The sequence below is a fragment of the Macrosteles quadrilineatus genome, unplaced genomic scaffold (genome assembly GCF_028750875.1).
Source record: "Macrosteles quadrilineatus isolate MER2022 unplaced genomic scaffold, UCM_ALF_1.0 Scaffold_2__2_contigs__length_208266976, whole genome shotgun sequence".
NCBI classification, from domain to species: Eukaryota; Metazoa; Arthropoda; class Insecta; order Hemiptera; family Cicadellidae; genus Macrosteles; species Macrosteles quadrilineatus.
This window is the reverse complement of record NW_026542595.1, coordinates 163920772-163947711: the sequence shown is the minus strand read 5'-3', so window position 1 is coordinate 163947711 and position 26940 is coordinate 163920772. Positions and strand designations below refer to the sequence as shown.

The 26940-nt window shown below is 35.4% G+C and overlaps 2 protein-coding genes across 2 annotated transcripts in view; one reads left to right on the top strand and one right to left on the bottom strand.

Annotated features, from left to right (window-relative positions):
• The window catches only part of LOC128985483 (protein kinase shaggy-like), a 211949-nt gene that overhangs the window by 100452 nt on the left and 84557 nt on the right, over positions 1 to 26940 (top strand). The gene's annotated exons all lie outside the window — the stretch shown is intronic.
• LOC128985481 (uncharacterized) lies at positions 1567 to 25432 on the bottom strand. The gene is made up of 8 exons (XM_054405005.1): positions 25299 to 25432; positions 21386 to 21497; positions 18423 to 18652; positions 15073 to 17191; positions 11965 to 13768; positions 11469 to 11609; positions 5800 to 5920; positions 1567 to 3668 (listed from the first exon to the last, which is right to left on the bottom strand). Exons 2-8 carry the CDS (start codon positions 21466 to 21468, stop codon positions 3487 to 3489), a joined length of 4680 nt encoding a protein of 1559 aa, XP_054260980.1. The 5' UTR covers positions 21469 to 21497; positions 25299 to 25432; the 3' UTR covers positions 1567 to 3486.

The window sequence follows — 26940 nt, the reverse complement described above, 5'->3', positions numbered from 1 at the left end:
TCTTTACCTACACAGGAAACTTGAACGAAAGCAGTATTGTAGAATCACTACTTTTACAAAATTTAAATAGATTTAGTGACAGTGTATTTATTTGTTAACTTAACCATTACACAGTAAAGGTTAAACAGTAAACAGTATTTTAATATGTGGCTACAGCCTATTAATTAACTATTTCAATATGCACTATGGCACTAATTTTGTCAACTTTCCTATTTTACTTACAGATAGCCAGCCTAAAATACCTTCTTAGTTCTCTCTAGGCTATTTAGTTTGTAGAAATAGGTTAGGTAGGCCTACTTTAGGGTTACAGTTTTGACTTAATGTAATGCTAAAAAGTTTAAGTCAATAAATTGGTTTTGTTCACAGTGAAAGCATATTGTTTGTGTTAAAATAATTTCATAGAAATCTAAAATATATAACTTCTGTTATTTACAGTGCCAAAAAATACAACAGTTGCAAGTTCATGCAGATGCTGTAAACAGGAAGCAAATGATTTATGTTGTATGCATGCAGCCAAGCCATGCAAGGGAAAACAAAGAAAATACACAAATATAATACGAAAGAACCTAAGAAAATCATTTGTATTTTTATTTTTGTTAGGATATTTACTGTCAGAATAGCACCAAGTCGTGTGGGTAAATAGTCTAAATTTTGTAAACCAAACATTAACCAATAGTGTCAGTTATCAGATTTCTGATTTTCCACTGTTAATGCTTCTAGATTGCCTAAAAATGCGAGTTTACAGGTATAATTTTTAAAAAATGTCCCGGGGGAGGACCCCCGGACCCCCCTCTGTACAGGGGGGTATTCCATACCCCCCAGTCCCCCCGGTTGGCGCCTTCGGGCTGGTCAAGGTTTACGCCCTAATAGAGTACCCAGTCCGCCCCTGATCTGATCATTTTCAGATGGTACTGTAGAAAAAAGTGGAGACAGATTTTAGCATCTTCAATACATATTTTATGTAATCTCATTTGTATTCTTATATAATTGGGTTTGCTACTTTTCGTTTCAGGGAAACGACCTTATGTAAGTAATTCACATCTAATTTCTAAACCTGGAGAGTGAATTCTGGTCAGATATCTGTGGCTGTGGTGCTGTATGTTATCGCTCAATTGATTGCCATTGTAGTTAATATAAGCACTAAGAACCTGTCAAATTCAGCCACAAAATATAGTTCAATTTGATTGTAGAGGAATCTCTATGTAGCTAAAGATCCAAAGCAAAAAGCCTCTGAAGACCAGAACAGTCCTCCAGAGATCAATTTTTATTTTTGGTTATTTGCAGAATTTTACTTCAGATTTTAAAATTTGTTTGTAGGTAAAACTTACATCATATGCAAATACAACTTATCTTGGTAGGTAGATGTACTATGGTTACAAATCTGACCCCTTCTTCCATGTATTAGTTAGTTTTTAAAATAGGTTGGCTCTACAACGAATTACAACTTCTCAAAACTAGTTCACATTTGATTTGTCAAAAAAAATGACTTAGTAGGCTAATAAAAAGACCACTTTCAACAAACAGGTTCAAAGAGAATCATTTGTCTTGTAACAAAACATATTTTATTTATAGAAGTAATCATAAATTTTGAAGAGTGTACAATCATACCAAAAAGAATAGTTACAAACACTTAAATTATAACTTAACAAGTTGTATATAAAATAACATATAGCCTAAAGATTTTTCAAATAAAATATTCCTAATACATTATGTTATAGCCCCGCCCCTTTACGTTAGTTAAAATTAAAAAGTAGGGTACCATTATTGTTGCTGTCATATTTTATACATATTTTATTGTGGTAGTCTTACAATAATTAATTAGGGATAAATAATTATGTTTATAAATTCAAGTTGTTATGTTCCTGCTTTCTAATGATTGTTTCGTTGTATACAAATTATAACACAATTTATTAACCTTCAAACTAAGTTTTAAAAAATCAGGTTGTTAAAACGTTTTTATTAGCTCGCTTTCTTGTCCGGTACAAATTTTGTAATCAATTTTATACTAAGTTCCCGATGAGCTAGATACTTGAAACACAGCTCACAAATGGATGACAATACAATATTATATCATTTAATTTTCATATTTCCCTTGGGCTACGCCCCATTGGCTTGTTTTTATTAGCTCACTAGTCGCTTTCCTACAAATTTTGATATCAATTTTAAACAAAGTTCCCGATGAGCTAGAGACTTGAAATTTGAAACATAGCTCACAAATGGATGACAATGCAATATTATATCATTTAATTTTCATATTTCCCTTGGGCTACGCCCCATGGGCTTCCAAATTTTCCATGTTTACATTTTGAAAGAATGTAAATATATCGATTAATATAAGTCAGCTGTAAATACTTAAATTTGACAGTTCGAAGAGCAGAGGTTAAGAGGTACAGGTTGTGCTCCCAAGAGATTATTAACAAACAAACATTTCAAAATAAAGATAAACAATCTGATTGCTGATATAAAGGTGTTTGTTAATAATGTCATTTGTTATTTATTTAGTATTCTTTAAAGTAAACAATAAATTTAATAGATTGCTATATTTATAGTTAGTAGGTAGGCCATACATTAAATCTTATACATAATGATATGAAAAGAAACTCAAATAAACCTTAGATTTCTCACACGCTTCTGTCTTAACCTGATATAGATGCTTGAAATAGATTTAACATCCACACACATTAAAAACTAAAAAGTATAAAATAATTTATAAATATGTGGAGAGTATAAATACTTGAAGGATTTAAAACGTAAAACGTTGGGTGCATGCAATTTCTAATAATACGTCAGTTTAATAGATGAAGGTAATTGTCACTAATATCAAATATGAAAGGTGTATCTATTGCATACACCCAACGTTTCTCGTTTTAAATCCTACAAGTATTTATACTCTCCACATATTTATAAATTATTTTCTACTTTTTAGTGCGTTTAAAAACGCTTTGTTTTAAAAAGTTTTGTATTTATAAATTTTTCTTAAGTATAGATATTGTGTTGTTGTAAACATGTTAATACTTTCAATATGCTAAGTTTGAGTTGTAATGATGTAAAGGTAAAGTAATAGTTAATTGCACAAAGGATTTTCTATTTTGGAAACATCAGTGTGAATAAGGATACTTCTTGAAGTGATGAATGGATGTTATACTGGGTATATACAAACTAAAGAGGGACTAATAATGTCAAACATCATATGTACAATAAATATTTTCAAGAGTACAATATACTTACAAACACAAAATTAGTATACAGGACACAAAAAAACAACTACACCTATAACATTTACAGATCTATACATTTAGACAAAACAGGAATAACACTGCTCTTGGAAACACAGAATAGATTATCCAGGAAGCAACACTACTATTCCATGAAACAGAATAACTATTCTGGTAGACACGACTACCAAACCTTGAAAACAGAAACGGCCGTTTTTGTTTTTAAGGAAACAGAACTGATTCAGGACACTGAACAACAATTCCAGGGGAACTATTCCTGCATGGACAAATCAAATATGAGTTCCTTGGGATAGCCTTCGTGCTGTAAGAAAGGCACAGCGTCGGTGGCCTCAGTGACCATGTAAGGCACCAGAGGCATCACTCTGTACCTTCCGATAGTGTTGTAGACCCAGTCTATCATCACCTCCACAGCTGAGTATCTCTGGCGCCAATCTGAAATACAGAATCATCTGAATTTTAAGTTGTATTACCTTTTCTTTGTTAAAGTAATTTTATTTAATAGAATTTAACAGACGTTTGTTCTTAAATATCCCTGTTTCAGTAGCATTAATTTGAGGAAACCTTCTAGTTGACCACAATTGATTGAAAGAGGTCTAGTTTTAGTCAGAGTTAATTGTAGATAGCAATTGAACTGAAATTGGAAGAATAGAAGAGTTGATTTAGATATTAATAAAAAGATATGAAACCGCGTTTCCAATTCTGCCTTTCCCAAGAAATCTATATTTTAATTGTAGGCCCTATTTTGTTCAAGTAATTTTTCAATAATGGTGAGCATTCCCAAACTGCAAAATATAGGCACAAAATATAGTACAGTCCACTCTTGGTAATTCAAACACTTGATAATTCAAAACTTTCGATAATTCAAAATGAAGGCTCAGTCCCTAGAGAATCTCTCAATATTTCAAATTTTTACCATGCATTTTGATACACTCGGTATTTCAAAGTCCAAATAGAGGGCAGGTCAAATTGTAACACGCAGTAATTTGAAGTTTCGTCGGAAAAACACTCTATAATTCGAAGTAACTCAGTAATTCGAAGTTTCGTCGGTTAACACTCTATAATTCGAAGTTTCGTCGAAAAAACACTCTATAAATCAAAGTCACACAGTAATTCGAAGTTTAGTCGGCAAAACACTCTATAATTCGAAGTGATCTCTTCCTGTTATAACAGGAAACTATACAGTACAGTACATCCTGTTCCTATGGTAGGCTAGTGTTGGACGTGTTGATGTTTGTTTAGTTAGAGCAGTAGTCTGAGTTAGTTCACTGACTTGTTTTTCTAAGTTGGCAATCCGATCTCTAGATTGCGCGACATCTCCTTGAGCACAAACGTAGTTGTCGACAGCCGACAGCTGATAGTTCAGCTATTGGCGAAATATATAGCGCTAAATAACAGACTTCTTTGCAACTAAAGTAACTGAAAAATAAGCCGTTGATTGTTTAAAAGTGTACTAAAATACGGCACAGTATGATGTTTTATTGTAACGTGCTGTACCTTTGTATGTATTAAAAAATGAACTCTCTGTAATTCGAATGGTTTATTTTTCTCCCGATAAATCGAACTCTTGATAATTCAAATTTATATGCTTGGCCCACCAATTTCGAATTATCAAGAGTCTACTGTACACAACTTAAAATAGGCAACTTATTGTTAAACATTTTTTTCTTTATAATATTCTCCAGAGTATTTGAGATATTTCATAATATATTATGACAAGTGTCATTTTTTGTGCTTTCAGATTTCTTATATATCAAAACCATCGCATTTCCCGCTTGGTAATACAGGATAAGAATATCACTGATTGTTCAAATTTTCTGTTTTAAATCAAATGTATAGGATGGAGGAAGTTATAAATTATACGGTAATTAGTTCAAAAAGTTTGAATGATACATACAATAATTTTTAAGTATGGGTTGCAGGTCTAAAGTAGAATTTCTACTCTCTAGGCAGTAAAAAGCGTTTTAGCCCCTAGGGAGTAAAAATCGGCAGTTGTCAACTCAGTTGTAAATTTCAATTGTAAACAAAATTGCATGTATCGATTGTAGTTAATTGCTGCCTAATTGTAATTAGTTTGACATATCGATTAGTATAATGCACACTAACACAATTGTAATAGAAGAAACTATTGAATCACTTAATAAACTAAACAGCTGCTTGTTACCATTTAGAAAATTAAATGAAAAACAAGTTAGAAGCACTTGGAGAGGTTATTTTTGAATAAATACTATTAGTTTTAGTTTTTTTGAATAGTTTGTTCAAATAATGGTGCAATATGACAGAAAATTTAGTTCATCTCACGGGTAAAATGTATTTTCAACCCTCCCTAATTTTACGACCTTGGCTTTGCCTTGATCATAAAACTTGAGCTCGGGTCGAAAAGAGCCACTTTAGGCCCTAGTGATGAAAAATATACCTACTACCTTTAGTTACTGTGTAAAGTAATTCAAAAAAGTTCTTTCTAAAAAAAATGTGTAGTATGGACGAAGTCCATAAGTTAGTAGAAAGTTGATTCTACTTAAAAGTATTAGTATTATTACTAAAGATTGGCGGTATCTAATAATACCTCCTTGAGTGAGAGAATCTGGAGGTTCAGACAAGACAATTATCCTAAATTTGTCTCGGGGGACAGTGTAAAAGTCATGTAAATCCTTAACAACACTTCCACCACACAGTTTAACAAGTTCCTGCAACAAAACAATTAATTAGGCTACATGTAACCCTTACCAAATATCACTGAGTCATCATGTTGTGCGCCTAACTGTGTTTATGGAATCATTACTCTTAAAAAAATATAATAAAACTAAGTGGTACAGTTAGGTTTTGATCAAATCAATCAATTATGGATGAGTAACTATTTGGACAAAATAACACATGGAAAAAGAGAACTCATTTCATTAATGTTTAAATAAATATAACTTCTGGATCAGCAGCATTGTATGTGTTAATAAATTTATGGGAAGTAAGTAAAAATATGTCCAAGAACACTCTTGAAACATATATTTACACTTATACTGTTAAATCACAAGACGCCTAAGACGGTAAATATACAGGGTGATTACTGGGAAACGCATGTTTTTGACTTTCGTAGTACACTGAATATCGTTCGGCGACGGCCGGAAGTTGTTGCGCTGTGTAGGGGGAAGTGTGCAGTTTCAATTTTTGCCCAGATGTGGAACCTTGAGCATCGTACGTTTGTCATGCGACGATATTACGCAAATGGTGAACCAGTCATTCAGACTCAGCGAGACTTTTGTGCACATTTTAACATTGCACTGCACGGTGCTATCCCTGATCGTAACACGATATTGTGCTGGATACATAATGTTAACACAACTGGATCTTTGCTTAAGAAGAAACCTCCTGGACCGGCAAGGACAGTACCCCTGAGACAGTTGAAAGAGTGCGCCACAGTTCAGACTCCTAGCCCCTCAATTCGGAAGCGGGCATCTGCTCTTGGACTTCGCCTATCCACTGTGAGAAAGATTTTGGTAAAATATCATAAATTTCATCCTTTCAAGCTGGCAGTATGTCATCGATTGAGTCAAGCAGATAAGAGGCAAAGTGTAAATTTTTGTGGTTCCAACAAGATGGGGCAACAGTCCATACGGCTCGCATTAGAATGGAATTCCTTCAGCGAACATTCCCTACAAGAGTATCTCACGTTTTGGTGATGTCACTTGGCCTTCTCACCTACCAGGTCTTAGAATTCCAGATTTCTTTCTATGGGGATTTTTGAAATCTAGAGTTTACATGAACAAACCAAAAACAATACAGGAACTTAAAGAAGCTATTCACCAGGAAATCAATGCCATTCCTAGAGATATGTTATCAAAATCCGTAGCAAGTTTTAAGGAACGCCTTCAACACTGTATCCAAGCAGGAGGCGACCACCTTAGAGATGTATTTTTTAAATGCTAAATTGTAAGTAATTTTATTCTGAAATTACATATTGTGTACACGGTTTTTCCACTCGTAAATATATTTTTGCCTCTGAATTACCTGAGTACTCGTTATTTGAAAAACATGCCTTTCTCGGTAATCACCCTGTACATTTATAATAGATCAGATGGTAAGTGGCGATCAATTTTGACTAGACCCTCCAATCATTATCAGACCCAATAGGCAAATGTCTAAAACCTCCATAACGTCCCAACTAATATCCTATAAGAACTTAGTGGAAGTTCTATAAGAAGTTTCTATAAGCACAACTCGAGTCAAAATTTACTCGTTCATAAATGAGCGTTTTTATATTTATTTAAAAAAAAATTACAAATGTCAAATCAGCTCTAGGGCTGCAAGGAGCTATTTTTTGTACTTTTTACAGGTATGGCCAGAGAGCACAGAATAGAACTAGAGGGGCTACGTATATCCAGCAAGCATTGCGGGCAGTGTAGCCAATCCTCCACCACTTATTTTGCAAGTGGCGGCAACTGCTGCATATAGCGGTAGATCACCTTTTCCAAATGTACGATGATTAGACACACTTAGAGTAGACCTAATATTACCAAATTTGGCACAGCTACTATAAATTAGTGCTTCTCACTGACAGTAAGGTTGGAATATAAAAAATAATTTTATTGTAATTTTAACAGCCGTTAAAACCGAAAGAAATTATTAAATTATGAATTAGAACATGAAAAAGTAAGTGATCTAGAATTTTTTTTTAATTTTTTGGTCAGGAAAGTTTTGTCAGCGGCAAAGTTTGAGAGCTTGAATTGAATCATAACATATATTTTTTTTTTAATTAATGATGAGTAGTTTAGGAAATAAATCAGGTAGAAGAGGAAGCAAAATTTCCTCGCAAAATTTCGGGAGGGACCCGCCGACGCTCGGGCGCTGCCTTGCGACTACACGTCTCTCTCTACTACCCTACTACGCACACAGTGATTGATGCATTCAATATTCATTCTAATTTATATACATTTATAATATAAGCACGGTAACATTTGTATATATACAATTGCTATTCACGTTTATTTAATTATTATTTCAATACATTGAAGGCTGTTTACAAACCGTTAATAAGGATATTAAAACAAATTTATTTTGCTGGGTAAGTTTAACTTTGCTCAAACAACTACAAATTATGTATAAATGGCAATAAACCAATTACACATAACAATAATACATAATTTTGCACAGTAAATTACATGTTTTAACAATAATACTTTGAACATAAAACATTTGACAACAAAATGCTGTTCATAAATCTGTTCAAAAATACTTTTACCGTCCCAAAAATTGGTACAACCTTTGTTAGATGGTGCCTAAATCAACTTTCATGTAGGCTAACTTAAAAACAAAAATATCGTTTTGTGTTTGTTTTAATTTAATCAAACAACCACAAATCAAGTTTAAATGGCAATAAATGAATTACACATTACAAAAACACAGGATTTGCACTCTAGTTTATACGATTTTGATATAAATAATATATTTATTTCATAAAATAGGCTATTTTATCCGTGTTACTCTTGTTTCGCGTACTTAATGACTATCAACCACAAACAGTGGCGTAACAGAAGGGCCCGCGATGCGGGGGGGGCCCGGGAGCTGAGGGGGGCCGCGAACCGGTGAGCGGGAAATGGTGAGCAGAGAGGCCCGTGAGACGAGTGGGGCCGAAAAGTTGGAGTTCATTCTTATTTAAATGTATATCAATCATTCAGTAATTGTATTGAACAAGTAATAACATTTATGTTATTAATAATATGTTGTTATCAGTTATCGTTTAATTTTGTTAGGCCTCTTCAGTGATAACGAACTAGGGTGACAATTTAACGTGTTATAACGTGGGTCTTTGATTATTATGCAATCTTACTTTCGTCACCGAGAAATATTTTACTTCTCGGTGATTTCGTACACTGCTTATGTCGTCTGCAAACATTTTGTTATTTTGGAGCCTGGAGTCATGAACGTTGGCTGGGGCTTTTAATATTGTATTATTTTACATTTTAGTTTTGTCCTAATATTGATTGTATTTTGTTAATACAATATACTGCTACTCTACTGACTTTGTTTGTTAACCCATATCTTATTTTACCTCACAATTAACCAATACCACAGAAAACATACTACTAAAGACATTTGTTGTAAGATAAACGCTTACAACGTAATAAGACGCTTGAAATCCTTACAAAGATAAAATAAAAATGCAATGGGCTATTTTAGCCTGTGATAAAAGTACGTCAATATATTAAATTAACCAGCTTTTAGTGTATGAGTTAATTATAACCAAAGATTAAACTAACCTAGTAAATTAATACTTTCCCATCCTTCAGTCATATTTGAATACGCACATAGTGGCGTCCCCATCTTAAATAATTGATTGTTTTACTTTAATACTTTACTTTGAAATGGCGACCATACCAATGTAGGTATTGTATTTTAAGCCAAGAATTAATGGAGATGAGTGTTGGATGAGTAGCCCAACCTTTTAGTTTTGAAAGGGACCAAGTCCGACATTTATAGACACAGATGTTAATTAATAGCCTAGCCAATACAGCAAAAGGCACCTAAGGGGGTTAATAGGGGAATTCGAGCCACATTTTTGCCTTGTAATTAACGAATTAGTCCAATTATCAGGGTAATAAAAATTGATAACATGTGTGATAAATTAAATGTAAAATTTTTAACCTCATTGATATAAACATTCTGATAGACGGATGGAAAATAAGGTTTTTTATTTGATTTCAAAACTATATACAAACACTAATATTGATATAATGATGTAGAGATGTAACACTTTCATCAAACCACGACTGAAATACTTAACACATTCCTTTATGGACATGACATAACCCATAATTTAATATTTTAATTTTTAATTTAATATTTTTTTCATAATTTATTTACCACTCTTTTTATGATTAATCTGTTTGATCATTGTATCGGTGGTCCAAAAATAACTCTGGGGGGAGGGGGAGGGCATTTAATTATGTTGTATCGGTGGTCTAAAAATAACTCATGAGAGGGGGGCCCAAAAAATAAGTTTGCAGGGGGGCCCGTAACAGTTTGTTACGCCACTGACCACAAAATCCAAACCAGAAAGTTGACTAAATCATCATTGTTGCGTAACTATATGAGCTTAGTTCTATGTTTTAAAATATAACCATTAATGAACTTTCTATGATATCGCAATTTCTCTAAAGCTTGGTCCCATATAGTATTAGTTCATAAAATAAACAACTACAATAATGGGTTTTTTTACATTATTTTGTTAAATTTCAAATATAACACATGTACGAATATAAATAAACTGCATGCTTTGGAATGTTTTCTTTCTGTACAGTACTCAATCTATCTATATCTATTAAAAATCGTGTTAAGATGCCAATGCCACAATTACACATTAAGAAAACCCATTAATCACGGTAAATTGGATATTTTACAAGTATTTTTACCACATAAACACGTTCACATAAATAATTTGGAAAATAAACTTTAAAATAGAAAAAAAAAATTAAAATTACATTAGTTCCATGCTTGGTTTCCAAAACTTGTTAATATTATAAAAATGTTGTTTTATACCGTTCCTGACTCCAGTTAATGCATCAGCCTATGAATGTTGTATAGTAGCAACTCACAGAGTTTGCGCAGAACTAGGATGACTCATCGCTCTCCCCACCACTTATACGGGCAACGCCGATTTTCAGGTGGCTTCACTTCACTCGCCCAGTGCCCTCTCTATTTCTATTCTGTGCTCTCTGGGTATGGCAATGTGACCATTCCCATGAAGTGGTAGGAAAAATATGTTACATACACAAGCAACATTTAAGCTATTTAAATAAACTAGAGGTCATCCAGTGCCGAAAACTCGACCAAAAATATGTAATATAAAGACTTCTCTATTTTCACCCTATAATGTAAATAAAACATGTGATTGGAATTTCTTCCATTTGTTTTGATTTTCTGTTTATATTGCATTGTTATTTAGTCACCAGCATGGCAAGGTATAAGACCTATGTTAATTTTGTATTCATTTTAAATTAATTTTTTGTGCTTGTTTTTAGCCTATTTTAATTTATGAAGGGATTCTGCACATCGACAGGAAAATATCGTTCCAACAGTATGCATAGATTTCCCCTATGATGCACACGAGCTGAGAAAAAAGGTTTTAAAGAAACATACTTGCCTATTAATATATAGATGGCCAAACATTGGCCGCTTAAGCTCGTATTTTCTGTAATTAATCAAATAGTATGGAAATAATAATTGATACTAAACTACTTTTACCTCAATCTGTTCCTTCAAAACAATTCTGTCGTTTACGTTATATATATGAATTGCAAAATCCTGTAGAAGTTGTCGATTTTTGTCCGCTTTTGCTCTTAACACTCCACACTCTCCGCTAGGATCAAGAGCAACAAATGTGTCCTAGAAAATAGAAATCTACATTAGTACATTGCAGCTATAGCCTACATTTTTTATAACATGGCCACAATAGCAGTCGAGTCAATCTATTTTTAAAATAAGGATGTAAAATTGAGTTAAGTTAAGCCTGCTATCCTAACCAAATAAAAAATAGGATTTTGGAGGTATTAAGGACAATGGAATCAGCATCAAATAGAATCTTTTAAAAACAAATTAACATGACAATTACAGTTTATCTTTGCATTTGCAATAAATAATAGTCTCTATGCAATTTTGAAGACTCAGGAGGAAACTAGTTTTAACATATTGAATCCAATCTTATCACAGAAAAAAGGGATGTATTATTGCTCAAACTTACCAGAGGTACGCTGCCTCCGGTTCTTATAACTTGTTCCACCCATTCAAACCTGATAATGGGTTTATGCAAGGCCATAGCGAGCAGAACTTTGTAGGTGTTTTGGAAGCATCCGTCCTTTGTGCCTACGATGAGGTGGCTGATGTGAGGTCCCACATTTTTTGAATAGGTAAGTCCCATTGCCCCAAGAACACAGGCCAAAACTTGATTTTGCTGTGCATTGAGAAGTGAAGAAGCAAAACAAAGACTTTCATCTTCAACCTCTGTGTTTTCATTTATGTTGTTACTTCCCGACTTGACGCCATCTTCCTCTTTTTGTTGAGACTCATGATGGATATGCTCCTTATGGGAGAGCTTATTTTCCCTAACCCTCTGAGGGAAATCTTCCTTGTCAACAAGCTTTTGAGGTTGATTACATGTTTCCAAATCATGTTCATTATTTTGCATTTCCTGTTGATTCACTTCATTTTGAGAGACATCCGGCGTGCCTTCCACGTAACTAACGTCACTCGCAGGATTTGATTCCTCGTCATCGTCTCTTTTTTTTACACAACCAGTTCTTGTCTTACGTTTAGGTGACTGATGGAACATGTAAGAATCTTGCTCTGAGTCCAAGATATCTGTTCGAACTTCATTTTCTAATTGAGTTGATTTATTAATTCTCCCCAACAAAACCTTGTCAGGGTTATTTGACACGATTTTTTTACTTGTGTCGGTATTATTCTGTTTGTTGCAAAAATTCAGTTGATTATCGTCAGCCTGTAACTCAGAGGGCCCTACTATTCCTGATGTGTCAGTCATATTATCAGTTACAATTTCACTACGATTCATTTCCTTGTGATGCTCATTGTCAAATGAAACTTCTCTCTCTTTACCTTGAGAGTTGACAATAACATCAGGAAGTTCATCGCTCTGCATAAAAATATCATCGAGCTCATCACTTTTGTCACGTAAAATTTCCACTCTTTCATTCTGAGAACAGTCCAATTGACAATTCTCAGCACCATCTTTATTGTGACTAGAAGTTTGTTTTTCAAAATCAAATATGTCGTTTGAGTTCTCCTCCACAAAATCTAACTGCCTCCTGCTTCTTGTCTTTTCTTTTGAACTTTGAGATGCAGGAGGGACACTCTCATTTGCCCATTTTTTTACTGTACCAGTATTACCGTTGAGTTCATCTACTCCTGAGTAATTCCAAGGAGTGACTCCTTTAGGTGTTTCATCTGGGAATATAACATCGCTTTTGTTGAATAAATGGTCTGTCCTCTTCAATTCACTTGATGAGGGATTTGAAACAATAGTATACTCTTTTGTGGAAGTTTGTAAAGGTTTCTTTGGTACAACCGGTGTTTTATAAAGTTGAGTAGGTGCATCAGGGTCGACATCATAAATGAATTCTTTGAATTCCTTTAAAACATTCAGATTTGATGAATCTTGATTGTTGACCAGAGCATTTTTCCGAGCGCTCCCTAGCTGATTTAATTGGGTAAGTCCTGAACTTTCTTCTGTAGCAAACACAATATCAGATTCATCTAAATTTTTCTTCGAAGCAGAAAAATTGTTTGAAATTATGTCAACATTTTCCTTATCTGAATCCTGTGATGATGTAAAATGTTGGATGGGACTTGTGACACCAATGTCCACGGGTTTCAGTGAAGCACATTTATTAGATCTCTTTATCATGTCCTCCAATTCTATTCCGCACATGTCTTTGAGCATGTCGCGAATGACTGACTGCATTCTGCCTGGACTTGTTTGTACTTCAGCGTCCCTACAAACCTTTTTTCTTACAGGAGAGGAGATTCCACTGGAAATCAAAACCAAAAAGATGAGTCAATAAATGATGTAAACAATATTAAAATACAAAAGAATGCAAGAGTTTATACCAACAATTGTTCATACAAAACGAGGTACTGTAATTGGTTTGGTAGTTAGTCACTTTAGAAGTCAAGATGATGAGTTCAATAATAAAAGCAAATAATAATATAACCAGTTAATGAAACTAGTTTATTTTACTTTTTTGTAGAGACAAATTATTGTAAAATACCCCCGTCGCAGCAAACCTGCATACTAAGCGAATTTCCATTCACCAGGCTCGATTTCTACTAAAATATTCCCTATAAATTTTCAGATTTATTTCCTATTTAAATAACATTAATTTTAGTGAGTAGTTAGGTTTGCTGCTACGGGAAAGATGTTGAGGTGTGTTTTTTCAATTGAAATATTGATAGCTTAGTATGAAATAAGCCAAATTTGATTAAAATATATCCATAAACAAGCAAACTAGAACAGTTTATTTATTCTCCATAAGAATAACATGGGAATTTTAAATTTACAATTTCTTTCATTTTCTCCGTAGTCAATGAACATTTAAAAAAACTTCAATATACTAAATTATTTGTTTTTTTAAGCTCTTCAAAATGGTCTAGAGAGAAATTTAGAAATTTAAAGTTTTTGGGGTCAAAAATGAGAAAAACCCATTTTTACCCCATAAAACCCCCCATAAACCCCTGATCCCATGGTCCGATTATGCTGGTTTGCGAACTCGTTCGAATAAATGTAGGTTTACACGTTTGTACCAAATTTCATCAAAATCGGATCAATTTTGCTCGAGTTATCGCGCTAACGGACACATATATAAATATATATATATATATATATATATATATAGCCTATATAAATATATATATATATATATATGAATTTGAACGGATGGTGTTTTTGGCCTCTGGGGACCTCAAAACGAAAAAGTAAATCGGTCCCGGGTCTAGGTCTTACCATGAGACCTACGGTAATAGCTTATTCCCTATATGGGAAATTCGCTAACAGAGGGGTTCTGAGGAAAAATCAAATACATGATGAATCTATATTTAAAGTCATAAATTAAACATATTAAAAAACAAATGTAATTGTATATTTATATAGTTGCATAAGAAAAGTGTATTTTAACAATATGTAGGTTAAGAACATTGTTTAGAATTTGTTTAATTTGTTTATACAACAATCTTAACCAAACGTTAATCTGAACCAACCAAAGTGATCTGAACTTCAGATTAAGATGCTTGAAAATATTATTTAAACAATGAAATATGCCACATAATAATTATTTACCTCTCATTATGGATTCCAGAATCTCGATCTCGTTTCTTAGGAAATACTGAGCTCTGCTGTGGAAGAGCTGACACACATTTTCCTTCAGTATTGAACTTTTCTAAAGGCTTGGTACTTTCTTCAGATATTTCACGTGAAAAAAATTTTTCAATATTTGTTTTTTGAGGAAATTCAGGATCTTCATGAGCAATCAAATCTACTTCCATGCAATCACCTTTCCTCAAACTTTCGGAGAGTGATAATTCTTTATTTTTATTTGAAACAGCAACATTATTCTCCCTTTTCTTAGATAACAAACGTAGGACATCTGTGTTGTTGGACTTTTGAGCATCACTGGCTAGGTTTAGACCTGCTTTTGAACCTTTGAAAGGTACTTTCTCCTCAGGCGAAGAAAACCCTCTAAAGGGTGATCCTGATGCAGATGAATTTAGTGATGCATTTAAACTCTTTCTTATTTCTGTAGTTTTCTCTGTTTTTGTCTCACAATCAACATCAGATGTTGTATACCTTGCATCATCTATGGGTTTAGACGGGCATATAGTTTTATACGGGCCTACTGACTTACTTGATTTATTTATTGTCCCTTCTGGACTGACTTTGTTCAAACTGCTGACCGAGCTCTTACTTTGATTCAACAAAGGTGAAATACCAAGATTAGCCAAGGAAGAACTAGATTTTGATAGGCTGAGTTTCTTCTTATCAGATAGGTGAAACTCCTTCTTCGTAGACTTGAGCCTAGACCATCCCGGAGATCTTGCGTTTACTTCCTTACTTGGAGTTTCCATTACTCTGTTAACAGCACTATTATCTTTAGAGTTCAATTCTTTTGATTCAGAAATTTTACCAACAGATTTAGTTTCAGACGATTTGCTGGTTTTGGACTCTCCCATAGCAATATCAACATTATCTTTAGTCAGCAACTGACCATTTTCTAAAAATAAGCTATTTGAATCTTTTGTGTCATTCCAGTCATCAATAATTTCTTTAGCTAAATTCTCCTTAGGTTCTACAATCCCACGCTTGAATAGCATTTGGTTTTGGATTTTCTCTTCTTTGTTGTTGCTCTCTTGATAAGTGTTGTTCCTTTTTATTTTTTGCTCTTTTATACCTTTTTTGACAGAATCTTTAAAACTTTTTCTCTGTGTTTTTACATACATTTCAACAGTGTTCTTGACACCTCTCAAGGCTTTTTTCTTCAAGCTGTTTTGTAAATTTTTGCCTTTACTCAATATATTACTCTTCCTTGGTTTTTTTTCAACAGTCCATTCTTCTCCACTTCCTGAAGAAAAGTCTTCTAGTGTATCTTCTGTTGTTTTGATTTCTTCTGAACTAGATTTCTCAACGTCTTTATTTTCATCAATACTAGTAAACAAATCGGTCTTCACTGCAAACCTCTGGCCGCGGTTGCGAACCGAAGAGTATGGATTTTTACTGCCATATGTTGTTTTAACAGCTTGCATTTTTCGGTTTTCTGAAAAAAGCTCATCAAATTTTTCAACTGAAGGCATACACACAGATTTTTTCTTTCTTTTCACATTGTCCTTGGTTGTCAGGAATTTATTTGCAGATATATTTACAACCTTGATGTCATCACTTGACAAAGCACTAAAATGGTTTTTTTTCTGTATGGATCCAACTGGTGACTGTACACTTCCAGAGTCTACTTGTGACACCGATTGCAGAGCAGTTTCAGAAAAGCACAAAGATTCATCCAGTTCAGCATTATGAACATCTGCCACAACAGTTTCGACACACACATCTGGACCTGCTTGTGAAAACTTGTTTGCATCAAGCCATTCCCGGACTTTCTTTTCTTTAGGACTATTTGGAGTTTCTGGCAACAATGCTGTGGATGGAATCGGTGATTTGCCAGCTGGTGTCTGTTTATTCTTAACTGCCAATGAGTTTCTATTTTTAGCATTCAAATATCCTGATCTTCTTGTTGGTCTTGTTTGAATTTCGTCTGTTTTCGTCTTTACTTCAATGACTCTAACTGATGCTTTTGTTCTAGTCTTCTTGACAGGTGATAATAATGCCATAGATTCTACTTCTTCATTAGTTTTCAGAATGTCATATTCTATTAACTGTGTTTGTTTTCTTAAATTGTTATAGCTTGTCACTGAAACAAAAATCACATACAAGAAAAATGTTGAACAGAACAGTTTCAATGCTGTTGTTAAATGTCGGTAACTAGAGTAGGAGCAAAAAGCTGGGTCCCTGAGTGGACATAGAGCTTGCCTAGTAATCAAATGGTTGGGGAGAGAGCTGATCTATTGGTAGAGCGTGGGGCTTCAGAGCCCGAGGTCTCGGGATAAAATCCCGCCAATCAACAATGGATTTTATCCATGTGATAATGCCGTAACCCTCTTGGACTAGCCTGAAGTAATGTGAACCTAGCATCCTAGGATGTGAAAGTGGGGGGAATAAATGATAATGGTTGCCGGTTTTGATGGTTCAAAGTTTAAAATTTAAACAGATATCAAAATATCTATACTAACACCTATTGATGACATCTTGTGATCATAATAGGCCTAGATGATCATGATTTCAAAAAATCCAAAGTCACAAAGTATCAAGAATAAATGTTTCCTCGATACCTGTACACTGGGCTTTTAATAAATGGAGTTGGCTGATGAAATGGCGGATCTTCACAAAGCTATAAAAGGCATCTCATTTCATTCTTCATTCATATTTAGGTTGAAATACACACTTAGATGGCTTCCCCAATTTACTGGTTATATAATACCTCTATCAAAATTTTGTGACCTCTATCAAAATCACCATCAACCATTTTATGGTGTTCACGCTTGAATGGGTACTTAATAATAAAGCTAAAATCAATCATCTACTCTATTCTACACACCCTGCATTATTGTTCAGCTTAAAATAAGCCAGTGTGGGTTGATGTATTAAATAACAACTGGCAGTGAATCACTTGCAAGAGAATCTTTGGTGGTCTAAATCTCAAATAGAAAGACTTTACAAACTGGTGATTTATTTAAATAATATTTGGAATTATTAATATGCCTACATTAGACAGTGTATATATATATATATATATATATATACATATACAGAATATTAGGCTAGTTAAGATTTTTATCCAATCCATTTCATGGTGCTCTCCATAAATAGTTCATACCAGATTAACAGCTTTGAAGCCAAAGTACTGTACCTTTATTGTATAAAAAATTACAGTAGGGGCAAAATTAACTACCATAACTTTAATCTCTGAACATGTGTTGGGTGGGTAGAATTTGCATTATTGGAAGTACAGTACTATTCTTCTAGAGACCGTTGTATTTAACCACAACAGGCTCTGTTGCTAGTCACAGCATAAAATGTCTTACCATCAAATTTAAGATCCAAGCTCAAGGCACCAATTAACGTCTGTAGGTGGTCCTCATATTCACTTTGTTTATCTTGAAAGGGAAGGATCTTTCTTCGACTGGTCACGACCTTACACAGTGGGCAAGTCACTTTCTCTCCACGAGCACTCTTTTGGAGAGTTGAAATGCATTTGTTGCAAAACCAATGTGTACAAGGCCACAGTAAAACAGTGCTTTCTAGTTGTTCTAGGCTGAAAAAAAATGTAATGGCTTTACTAAATTTACTAACGAGTACAAACACATTAAATTAGAGGTCCATCTTTCTTGCAAGCCTTGCTCTCTGTCCTTGGTGCTACAAGTATGGTTGAGAAAAAGCTCATCAAAGTATACAATTTCCCAATAAGAACTGTAGACATGAAAAATACTTAACTACTAATACTCAAGTTATATTAAATTGCTACATTATTGTTACCGGTACATTATTTATATTGTTGTTGTTTATATTATTAATAGCTGTGTTCCTGTTCTACGGACGGGGATCTTGTAGTCAGTTGAAACCTTATTATACCTATTCAGATCAACAAATTGATTGCTTATTAAGTATGCAGTTTACCAGATATGCTTGAAAACCTATTATAGGAATACTCACAACATTTGAAAACACAATAACCAAACGCTTTGCAATTAAATGTCACCCGGATATAAATCTTTTTTGTTCTATTTGATAACCAATGATTAACTTAACATTAAACTTGTTCTCGAGAAAAGTACCGACAGAGAGAGTCGTTGAAATTTGGTTGTGGATAATGCCTACATACCAATAGGATATGATTTTATGAACCACAGGCCTATTGGTGGTATGATCCAGCAATAGCAGCCCAATAGTGGTGAGTCGAAACCAAAAGTGACACAATGGAAAAGCGATTGTTACGATCAATACGAAATCGCTAAGATCTTCTGAGATCGCAGCAACATACACGATCACCCAGTGTAGTTGTGATTTTTGGGGATGCGGAATACTATCCCCCGGAAAACTACCCCCCCAGGTGAAACGTGACGTCACAAAATCTGCTAACTAACCAATATGGAAGCCGTGTCCGCGACTGGAATACTACCCCCCTAGACAAATCATGCTATGTAATTTTAATTTTAATTCGAGTAATTCCGTTGGACAATAGAACATGCGTAGGGTGAATATAAAACAGATTTTTGAAATGTTACAGCAAGTTTGGTTGGTTAGGTTAGGTTAGATTAGAACTGTTTGACAACTAAATTTGAGTGTCCGTGACTGGAAAACTACCCCCCCGGTCTCTGACGTCAATATGACGTAGGAACCTGCTTGGGGGGGTAGTTTTCCGGGGGGTAGTCTTCCGGCGACCCTGATTTTTTACTTGACACAAAGGGGAAACATTCTGAGTTGGAACAACTTTCCCTCGACTCACTCATTACAGTACACAAAAAATCTTAATGAAAATGGTTTTTTTTTTTCAACCCAATACCAGAATGTTATAAATCATTTACAGCAGGCCTTGATGTATTAGCTGGATAATCATATTGTAGAATTAATATGGTCATATAAATCCAAGTAAACTTGAAAACCATTTTCTATTGGCTAACTTGAACTAGTGATGTGCGATACGTATCGTATCGTATCGTATCGGAATATCGCGATACGCGAGGGACGATACGATATTTCGATACGATATTTGAAAAACGATACGTATCGTATCGCCTAAAACGATATTTGTATTTATATCGGCACATAGAGCGATACGATTCATGTGAAAACGATATTTTAAAGCTTTTTTGCGCAGGCCGAGCAAACTGCAAAATCTGTACTCTGTGGATGTGTAGTTTGAAATAGGAGTTTTTGAAGTGGTTTTTGACGTCTGTATTTTTTGTTTTCAATTGATAATGTACCAGTCCCATCCCAGTCCAGTCCATTTCCACTAGCCTGATATCATAGACTAAGTTTTATCTATGCTGATATCTAGCCACGGCCGCCTTTGTGTATCTAGCACTAGCAGTGCAGAGTGTGGGAACTGTCCAACTGTCTGTGGCAATTATATTAATGTATCTGCAATCCTAAAATGCTATGGGAAGGATACGGAAACAGGTCCAAGACGTAGGGAGTTGTGAAGGAAGTAGTAGAGTAGAGGCGAGCAGCGTGGAGTGTGGAAATGGAGTATCTGCAATACTATTTTCAGACTGTTTTCAGAGTAAACTGATTTAAACTGAGTACATGATTTTCCCGAGCAAAGCTTGGTCCCCAGGTACTTATATAAATTTGCCGTTTCTAGGTTAGGTAGGGAAGGGGGGAAACGATACGATACGTATCGTTTTTCGATATTTTTGACGATACGATTCGCGTATCGCGATACAGACGCCCGATTCAATATGGCGATACGATATTTTTTTCCGATACGTATCGTATCGCTGTATCGCGATACGCGTCCGTATCGCCCATCACTAACTTGAACAGAAGAAGCATCAATAAAAAAAAAGTTAAACTATTTGTTTCCAATTGCAATATCCAACTGTATACCCTAACATCAGTAAGGATTGTGTAAATAAATGCAAGAAATGGCTAGCCGCTAGTAAAACTCATTTAAGTTACACCTTAAGCCGCGTTGACAACGGAGTTTGGAAAAAAATGTTTGGAACTTTTTGTAACACTGTTTCTTAAACAAAAGTGTACAACAGATAGTGCAATATTCTTTGATTTTGTTGCAAATAATTTAACCACCGTTCCCGAGATCACAAGGTCAGTCCCTCTCGAGATGGTTACTAGACTGACTTCTGGTGGGAAACAAAGTTTCTGTTGTAAACACTCAAAAACTGTTTCCAATATTAAAATATTTTTATTCCAAAAGTGGTGTTCCTCGGTTTTTTAAGAAACATTAAGTTAGTTACCTAAACATACGTGTTCCTAATTCCGGTGTAAACGTGGCTTTAGCAGCCACCAGGCTACACTAAGTACTTACCAAATTGAGCACTTTTCAATCTCCAGAGCCTCTGTTATTGCCTGGTGTAGTTTGCCCAGTCCTTCTATATTTGGTACATTCATAGTCAATGGAGAGTTGTTCAACTTTCAACCTGAAGAGGGCAGATTATTTATTTTAGGTATACAAAAAAATGGATGTGTTGCATTGCAGCTAGTCTAGTGGTTAGCGTCTCAGATTTTGGTGTGGGAGGGATAAGTTCCTCGCACATATAGATTTCGACCGCTTAGCCTAAAAGCGTTTTTGAGTGTATATTGCCTCTCCTCAGGACCGTTTTTGACCCTGTCAGCGCTCTAGGCATAAATAATAGTAGCGCCCCTTTGCAGTATATATAACAGGGTGTCCACCGACCGGGAAATCCAGGAATTATGAGGGAGTTTTTTGAACCGGGAGTTATGTGTGAATTTTGTATTTCTACCTGGAGTTTTCAATTTACCGTGATCGCACAAGAAAACAGTGACGTTTCTGTGACCACGGGAGACAATAATATGTCTACACACGGCCGCTAGGGATGATTAGAATATTACCACGATCACAGAAGACGATGAAAACGTCCACACGACCGCGGGAAACAGCAAGAATTTTGCCGCGATCGCGTAAGACGATGATGATCTCCACACAACTGCGGGACATGATTAACATTTTGCCGCAATCACGCAATATTCACAACCGCGGGAGACGATTGCCACGTATTCAAGACCGCGGGAGACGATTACGATGTCTACTGGACCGCAGGAGATGCAATAATGATTTCTACACGGCTGCGAGGGATGATCAGAATTATGCCATGATCGCGCAAGACTATGATAATGTACACATGACCACGGGAAAAGATAAGAATTTTGCCTCATTTACGGAAGAAGATGATCTCCATATGTCCGCGGGGGATGATTACCATTTTTCCGCAGTCGCGGAAGACGATTACAATATCTTTACGACTACGGGAGACAGTTACGATGTCTACAGGACCGCGGGAGATACAATAATGATTTCTTCACGGTCGCGACGAATGATCCGAATATTTCCGCGATCACTGAATACGATGATAATGGCCACATGATCGCGGAAAAGGTCAGAATTTTGCCTAATTTGCGGAAGAGGATGATGGTCTCCACAAGACCGAGGGAGATGATAACCATTTTACCACAATCGCGGGAGGCGATTACTATGTCCACATGACCGCAGGGGGACAATTATAATGAATGTCTTCACGGCCGCGAGTGGTCAGAATTTGTCCGCGATCGCGCAATCCGAGGATATTGTCATCACGACCGCAGGAAAAGATCAGAATTTTGCCTCATTTGCAGCAGACGATGATAATCTCCTCACGACCGCGGAATATGCTCATATATTGCCTCAATCATGGAAGACAATATTATGTCTAAACGACCCGACCGCAGAAAATAGTAAGAATTTTCCCGCGAACGCGGGAGACGATTACAATTGCCACACGGCCGCGAGGGATTATCAGAAGTTTACCGCGATCGCATGCAAATACAACCACCAATTTTTTTTTATTTTCCAAATTTTTGGCACCCCCCAAAAAACCAATTGCTTTGTGCCCTAGGCACCTGCCTACTGTGCCTATTCGGTAAATCGGCCCTGCCTCTCCTGTAGCAATGCCACTGACAGTCATCAAGAAAAAAAATTCTACCAGGCCACATAACTTAAATGTTTGTTGGTGAAATAAAATAAATAATCTTATAGCGCAAATGTAGATAAAAGAAAGGATCCTAGGATTGAAGATCAAACACCACATAATACGTTTGCATATGGCACAGTTTAAAAGAGAGGCAATTCATTTGGAAAGTTCTGTTAAATCACAAAACATAAAGAGGTAAATGGTCATTTTTATTCGGGCCACTTCTTGATCAAATCAAGTAAGGTAGCCTAAACAAATTAGTCCTGAAGGCACACAGGATGTTTTTACGAAGACTTAGGATTAGGGCCTACAGTTCCGCAGAAAACCTTTGATATTGGATTAAATATTAGTTTGATAATTATCTCGTATCAAATAACTTATAACTTTTTATCTGATGAGTTAAAGTTTTCACTCTAAGTTGTATGAATATGGACTGTATCATTGTAGCCTAAGGTTTTTAAGAATATTTTTTAAATGTGTGTGACAGACGGAAATATAAGTTTCGTTCAGTTTAGTTTAATTTAGCTTATGATAATAGGTAACAAATAAGGTAACATTTTTACAAAGAAGAGACACCTACTTTTTGGTGTTTAGGCCTACTTAGTTTGTTAAACAGATAAATTAACAAGGATGACAATTTGTATTCATATCCATTTTCTTTCGAATGAGTGTAGGACGTAAAGTGCAGCCCATAATCCTAAAAAGGCAATCTTCTTAGTAGCGTATTGATCCTTTGTATAATCAAAACGACAATCCATAGACTTAATGGCAAGCACTATATTCATTCCTTACTTCAAGGAAGTTTTGCACCTTGAAATGAAACTAATGTGATAGGAAAATTAGGCCTAGGCTATGTTTAACCATAGATAAAACATACTCCCCCTAGATATCTCATCCTTATGCAACAGCTGAAGACAATTTTATTGTTAGTTCTGTACGGTTTATGTAGAGGTCGTGTTTTGTTTACAATTTGTTTCCAGTTATTACAGTAATTTAAAACCTCGTTTAACCAAATAATACGATCTAATCGTAAACAATAACTTGTCTCCTAGTTATATAACCTAACAGTAAAGCACAAATCAAGAAATTAACCCTAAAATAATAGAAACAAAATTTTGTCGACACTAGCACCCAGTGTCACCGTACATGAACTAGACACGAAAAACGTGCTTCAAAATGTACAATGGGATGACAAGTCTACTTGTGTTGTTTAGTCTATGGTTTAACGAAGAAAAGACCAAGCAACTGACTTTTGGTAAAAAACACCTTTCCTGGCTTGCCGAACCTTGACACCACGAGCTCTACAACACATCTAGGGTTGACCATCGATTCCACTTTTACATGGATCATAGGATATCTACATGGGGTATCCAATGGATACCCCATGTAGATATCCTATGCATGATGTTAAGTAGGCCTAGCGCATTATTCACAATTAGAAGAGTCATGGCCTCCAGTACATTGGAAACAGCAAGAGTCGCTTACCACGCCCTCTTCGAGAGTAACATGAACTATGGAGTATCCCTCTGGGGAGGATCATCATTCGCCAATCTGGAAAGAGTCCTACTACTCCAGAAGAGAGCCATGCGAACAATGGCAAGGTTGGATTGACGAGATAGCTGCAGAACGACTTTTAGAGATTGGGGAATACTCACTGTTGTAGCCGTATACATCTTGGAAGCTGTGAACTCTGCATGCTCCAGAAGCCTCAAAAGAAATGGCCATCTTCACTCCTACAACACCAGACATGCTGGAGACTTCAACCTGCCCCTTCATCACAGGAAGTTTTTCGAGGTGAAACCTTCCTACGCCGGAGCCAGATTCTACAATACCGGTATTCTACCAGAAGAACTGAAGTTTGTGTGTCCCAACCAAGTAAAATCTCACCTGCAGCAGTGGCTTTCCCAATGTCCCTTCTATACTGTTAAAGAATTTATGAACTGGGGAGACCCTATTACCTGAAGTACACGCACTACACAATCTCACCTATTATAACAATAACATTACCCTGACGCCTGTCAAATCTTAACGATTTTGATTAAATGTTATTCTCTCTCCCTCTCTCTCTAGGCTAAAAACTATGCTTACCTAGAGATCGTGTTTAACCTAATGATGATAAAATATAGGGAATTATTAAACTACACCACTACTTCAAACTTTAAATGTACAAAAGGTGATTTAAAAGAACGCCAGAAACTGCAACTGGTCTCAGACGTGGACACACATTCCATTTAGGTTAAAAATTTAACTTACCACCATTGGCTAAACACTAAACACTTGACTTTACACTTTACAATACATCTAACTGCAGTGCTAAATCAAAATCAAATAAATTGAATTGATTATAATATTAACTGCGTGTGACACATGCATTGGTTCTTGGTTGACATGACATGATATTATTATTTATTATTACATCTCTTCATTATTCCCTCCATATCTTCTGTGTTCTTTTCACTTCAAACCAAAACTAGTCAGTAAGGAAAGAGATGATGACATTGATTATTAGTCACTGACTATAATATAATATATCATTATTTTGTTTAACCTTTAAAATTTGATGACTTATAATTAATTATGGCGTTGCTATTACTGCGTTACTGTTCTTCTCATTATTAGTAATTTTTTGACACAGTCATAAGAGTTTTATCAATTAATATAATGCCAACTTTAAAATTTTGGGTGATAAAAAATAACGTCGATGAAAATATTATAATAATATAAAAACTACTATACTACTTTAACACTACTACTTTACTCCTTTACTACTTTACTAAAACTACTTTACTATTGAAAAATATTTTCCTTTCTTATCTTAATATTTGTTTTAGAATGAACCGTATATTTATAAATGAGTGGGTGAGTGTGTGTTGGCAGCAGCATTAGCTGCAACAAATCACAATAGATCACCATCCTTATATATAATAGGTGAAGGCGATTTATACGAAACACTACTCCTCCGTTAATAATTGAAGGTTTTTTACCTTACGGCAATTTTGCTTGTTAATGTAGCCGTTAATGTGAAAGTGAGCCTCGTCAGACATCAGGATTTAATCAGGTTTTCATCTTCCACCAACTCCAACATCCGTTGGCTAAACTGAAGCCTTAAACTATGTTGCCTATGATGCTATGTTGGGGAATCTTCTGGACCACCATGATTCTATAGGGGTGGAATTTCAGTTCTTTCGACAATAATGTGTTTTTTACATAGGTAGCCTACCTCCGTCAAATAGTCTAATAATTAATTGCTCATCATGCTTACATGTTTTGTTGCGAAGACAACATTTTCCAAACTTGCAACTTGTCAAAAACAGTAGACGTCTGACAGACGGCACTACACGTGACTACACACTCACAGCACAGCACAGACCAGACAAAAATAACCATCAGACATGCAGACAGTCTGGTCCGAGAAAATCAGTCACACACGAAGACAAGTGCGCCAGACGCCAGACCGGACGGTCTGGCCTGGTAGTGTGTGGGGGGGGGGCTTTAAAAGCCGATGGTTCGAAGCAGGACCTCTAGCTGGATGCCTAGAACATTGGAGGTTTGGCAAAACATGACCTTGTGTTGTGTGGTAATGGACAAAAGAACAGCAGATCTTGGTCAGTGGGTCAGTGTAGCACCTACATATGAGGAATTTTAATTGCTCTAAATCCCTCCATTTACACCTTCATATAAATAAGTCCAGTTGCGATTTTGATGAAATTTGGTTTAAAGGTGTAAGGGGAAGGTGGGACAAACTTGAATGAGTTCGCGAACCAGCATGATCGGACCATGGGAACTGGGTTTTACGGGGAGGTTCATGGGGTAAAAATAGGTTTTTCTCGTTTTTGACCCTGAAAACACAACATTTCCCAATTTATCTCTGTACAATTTTAAATAGCTAAAAAAA

What these genes read in the sequence shown, in the direction of transcription:
- LOC128985481 (XM_054405005.1), bottom strand. Translation starts at nt 21,468, where the DNA reads ATGAATGTACCAAATATAGAAGGACTGGGCAAACTACACCAGGCAATA. An exon ending in ATTGAAAAGTGCTCAATTTG is followed by an intron (nt 18,653 to 21,385) that starts GTAAGTACTTAG and finishes ATTTTTTTTCAG; the next exon opens with CCTAGAACAACTAGAAAGCA. An exon ending in CCGGAGGCAGCGTACCTCTG is followed by an intron (nt 11,610 to 11,964) that starts GTAAGTTTGAGC and finishes TCTATTTTCTAG; the next exon opens with GACACATTTGTTGCTCTTGA.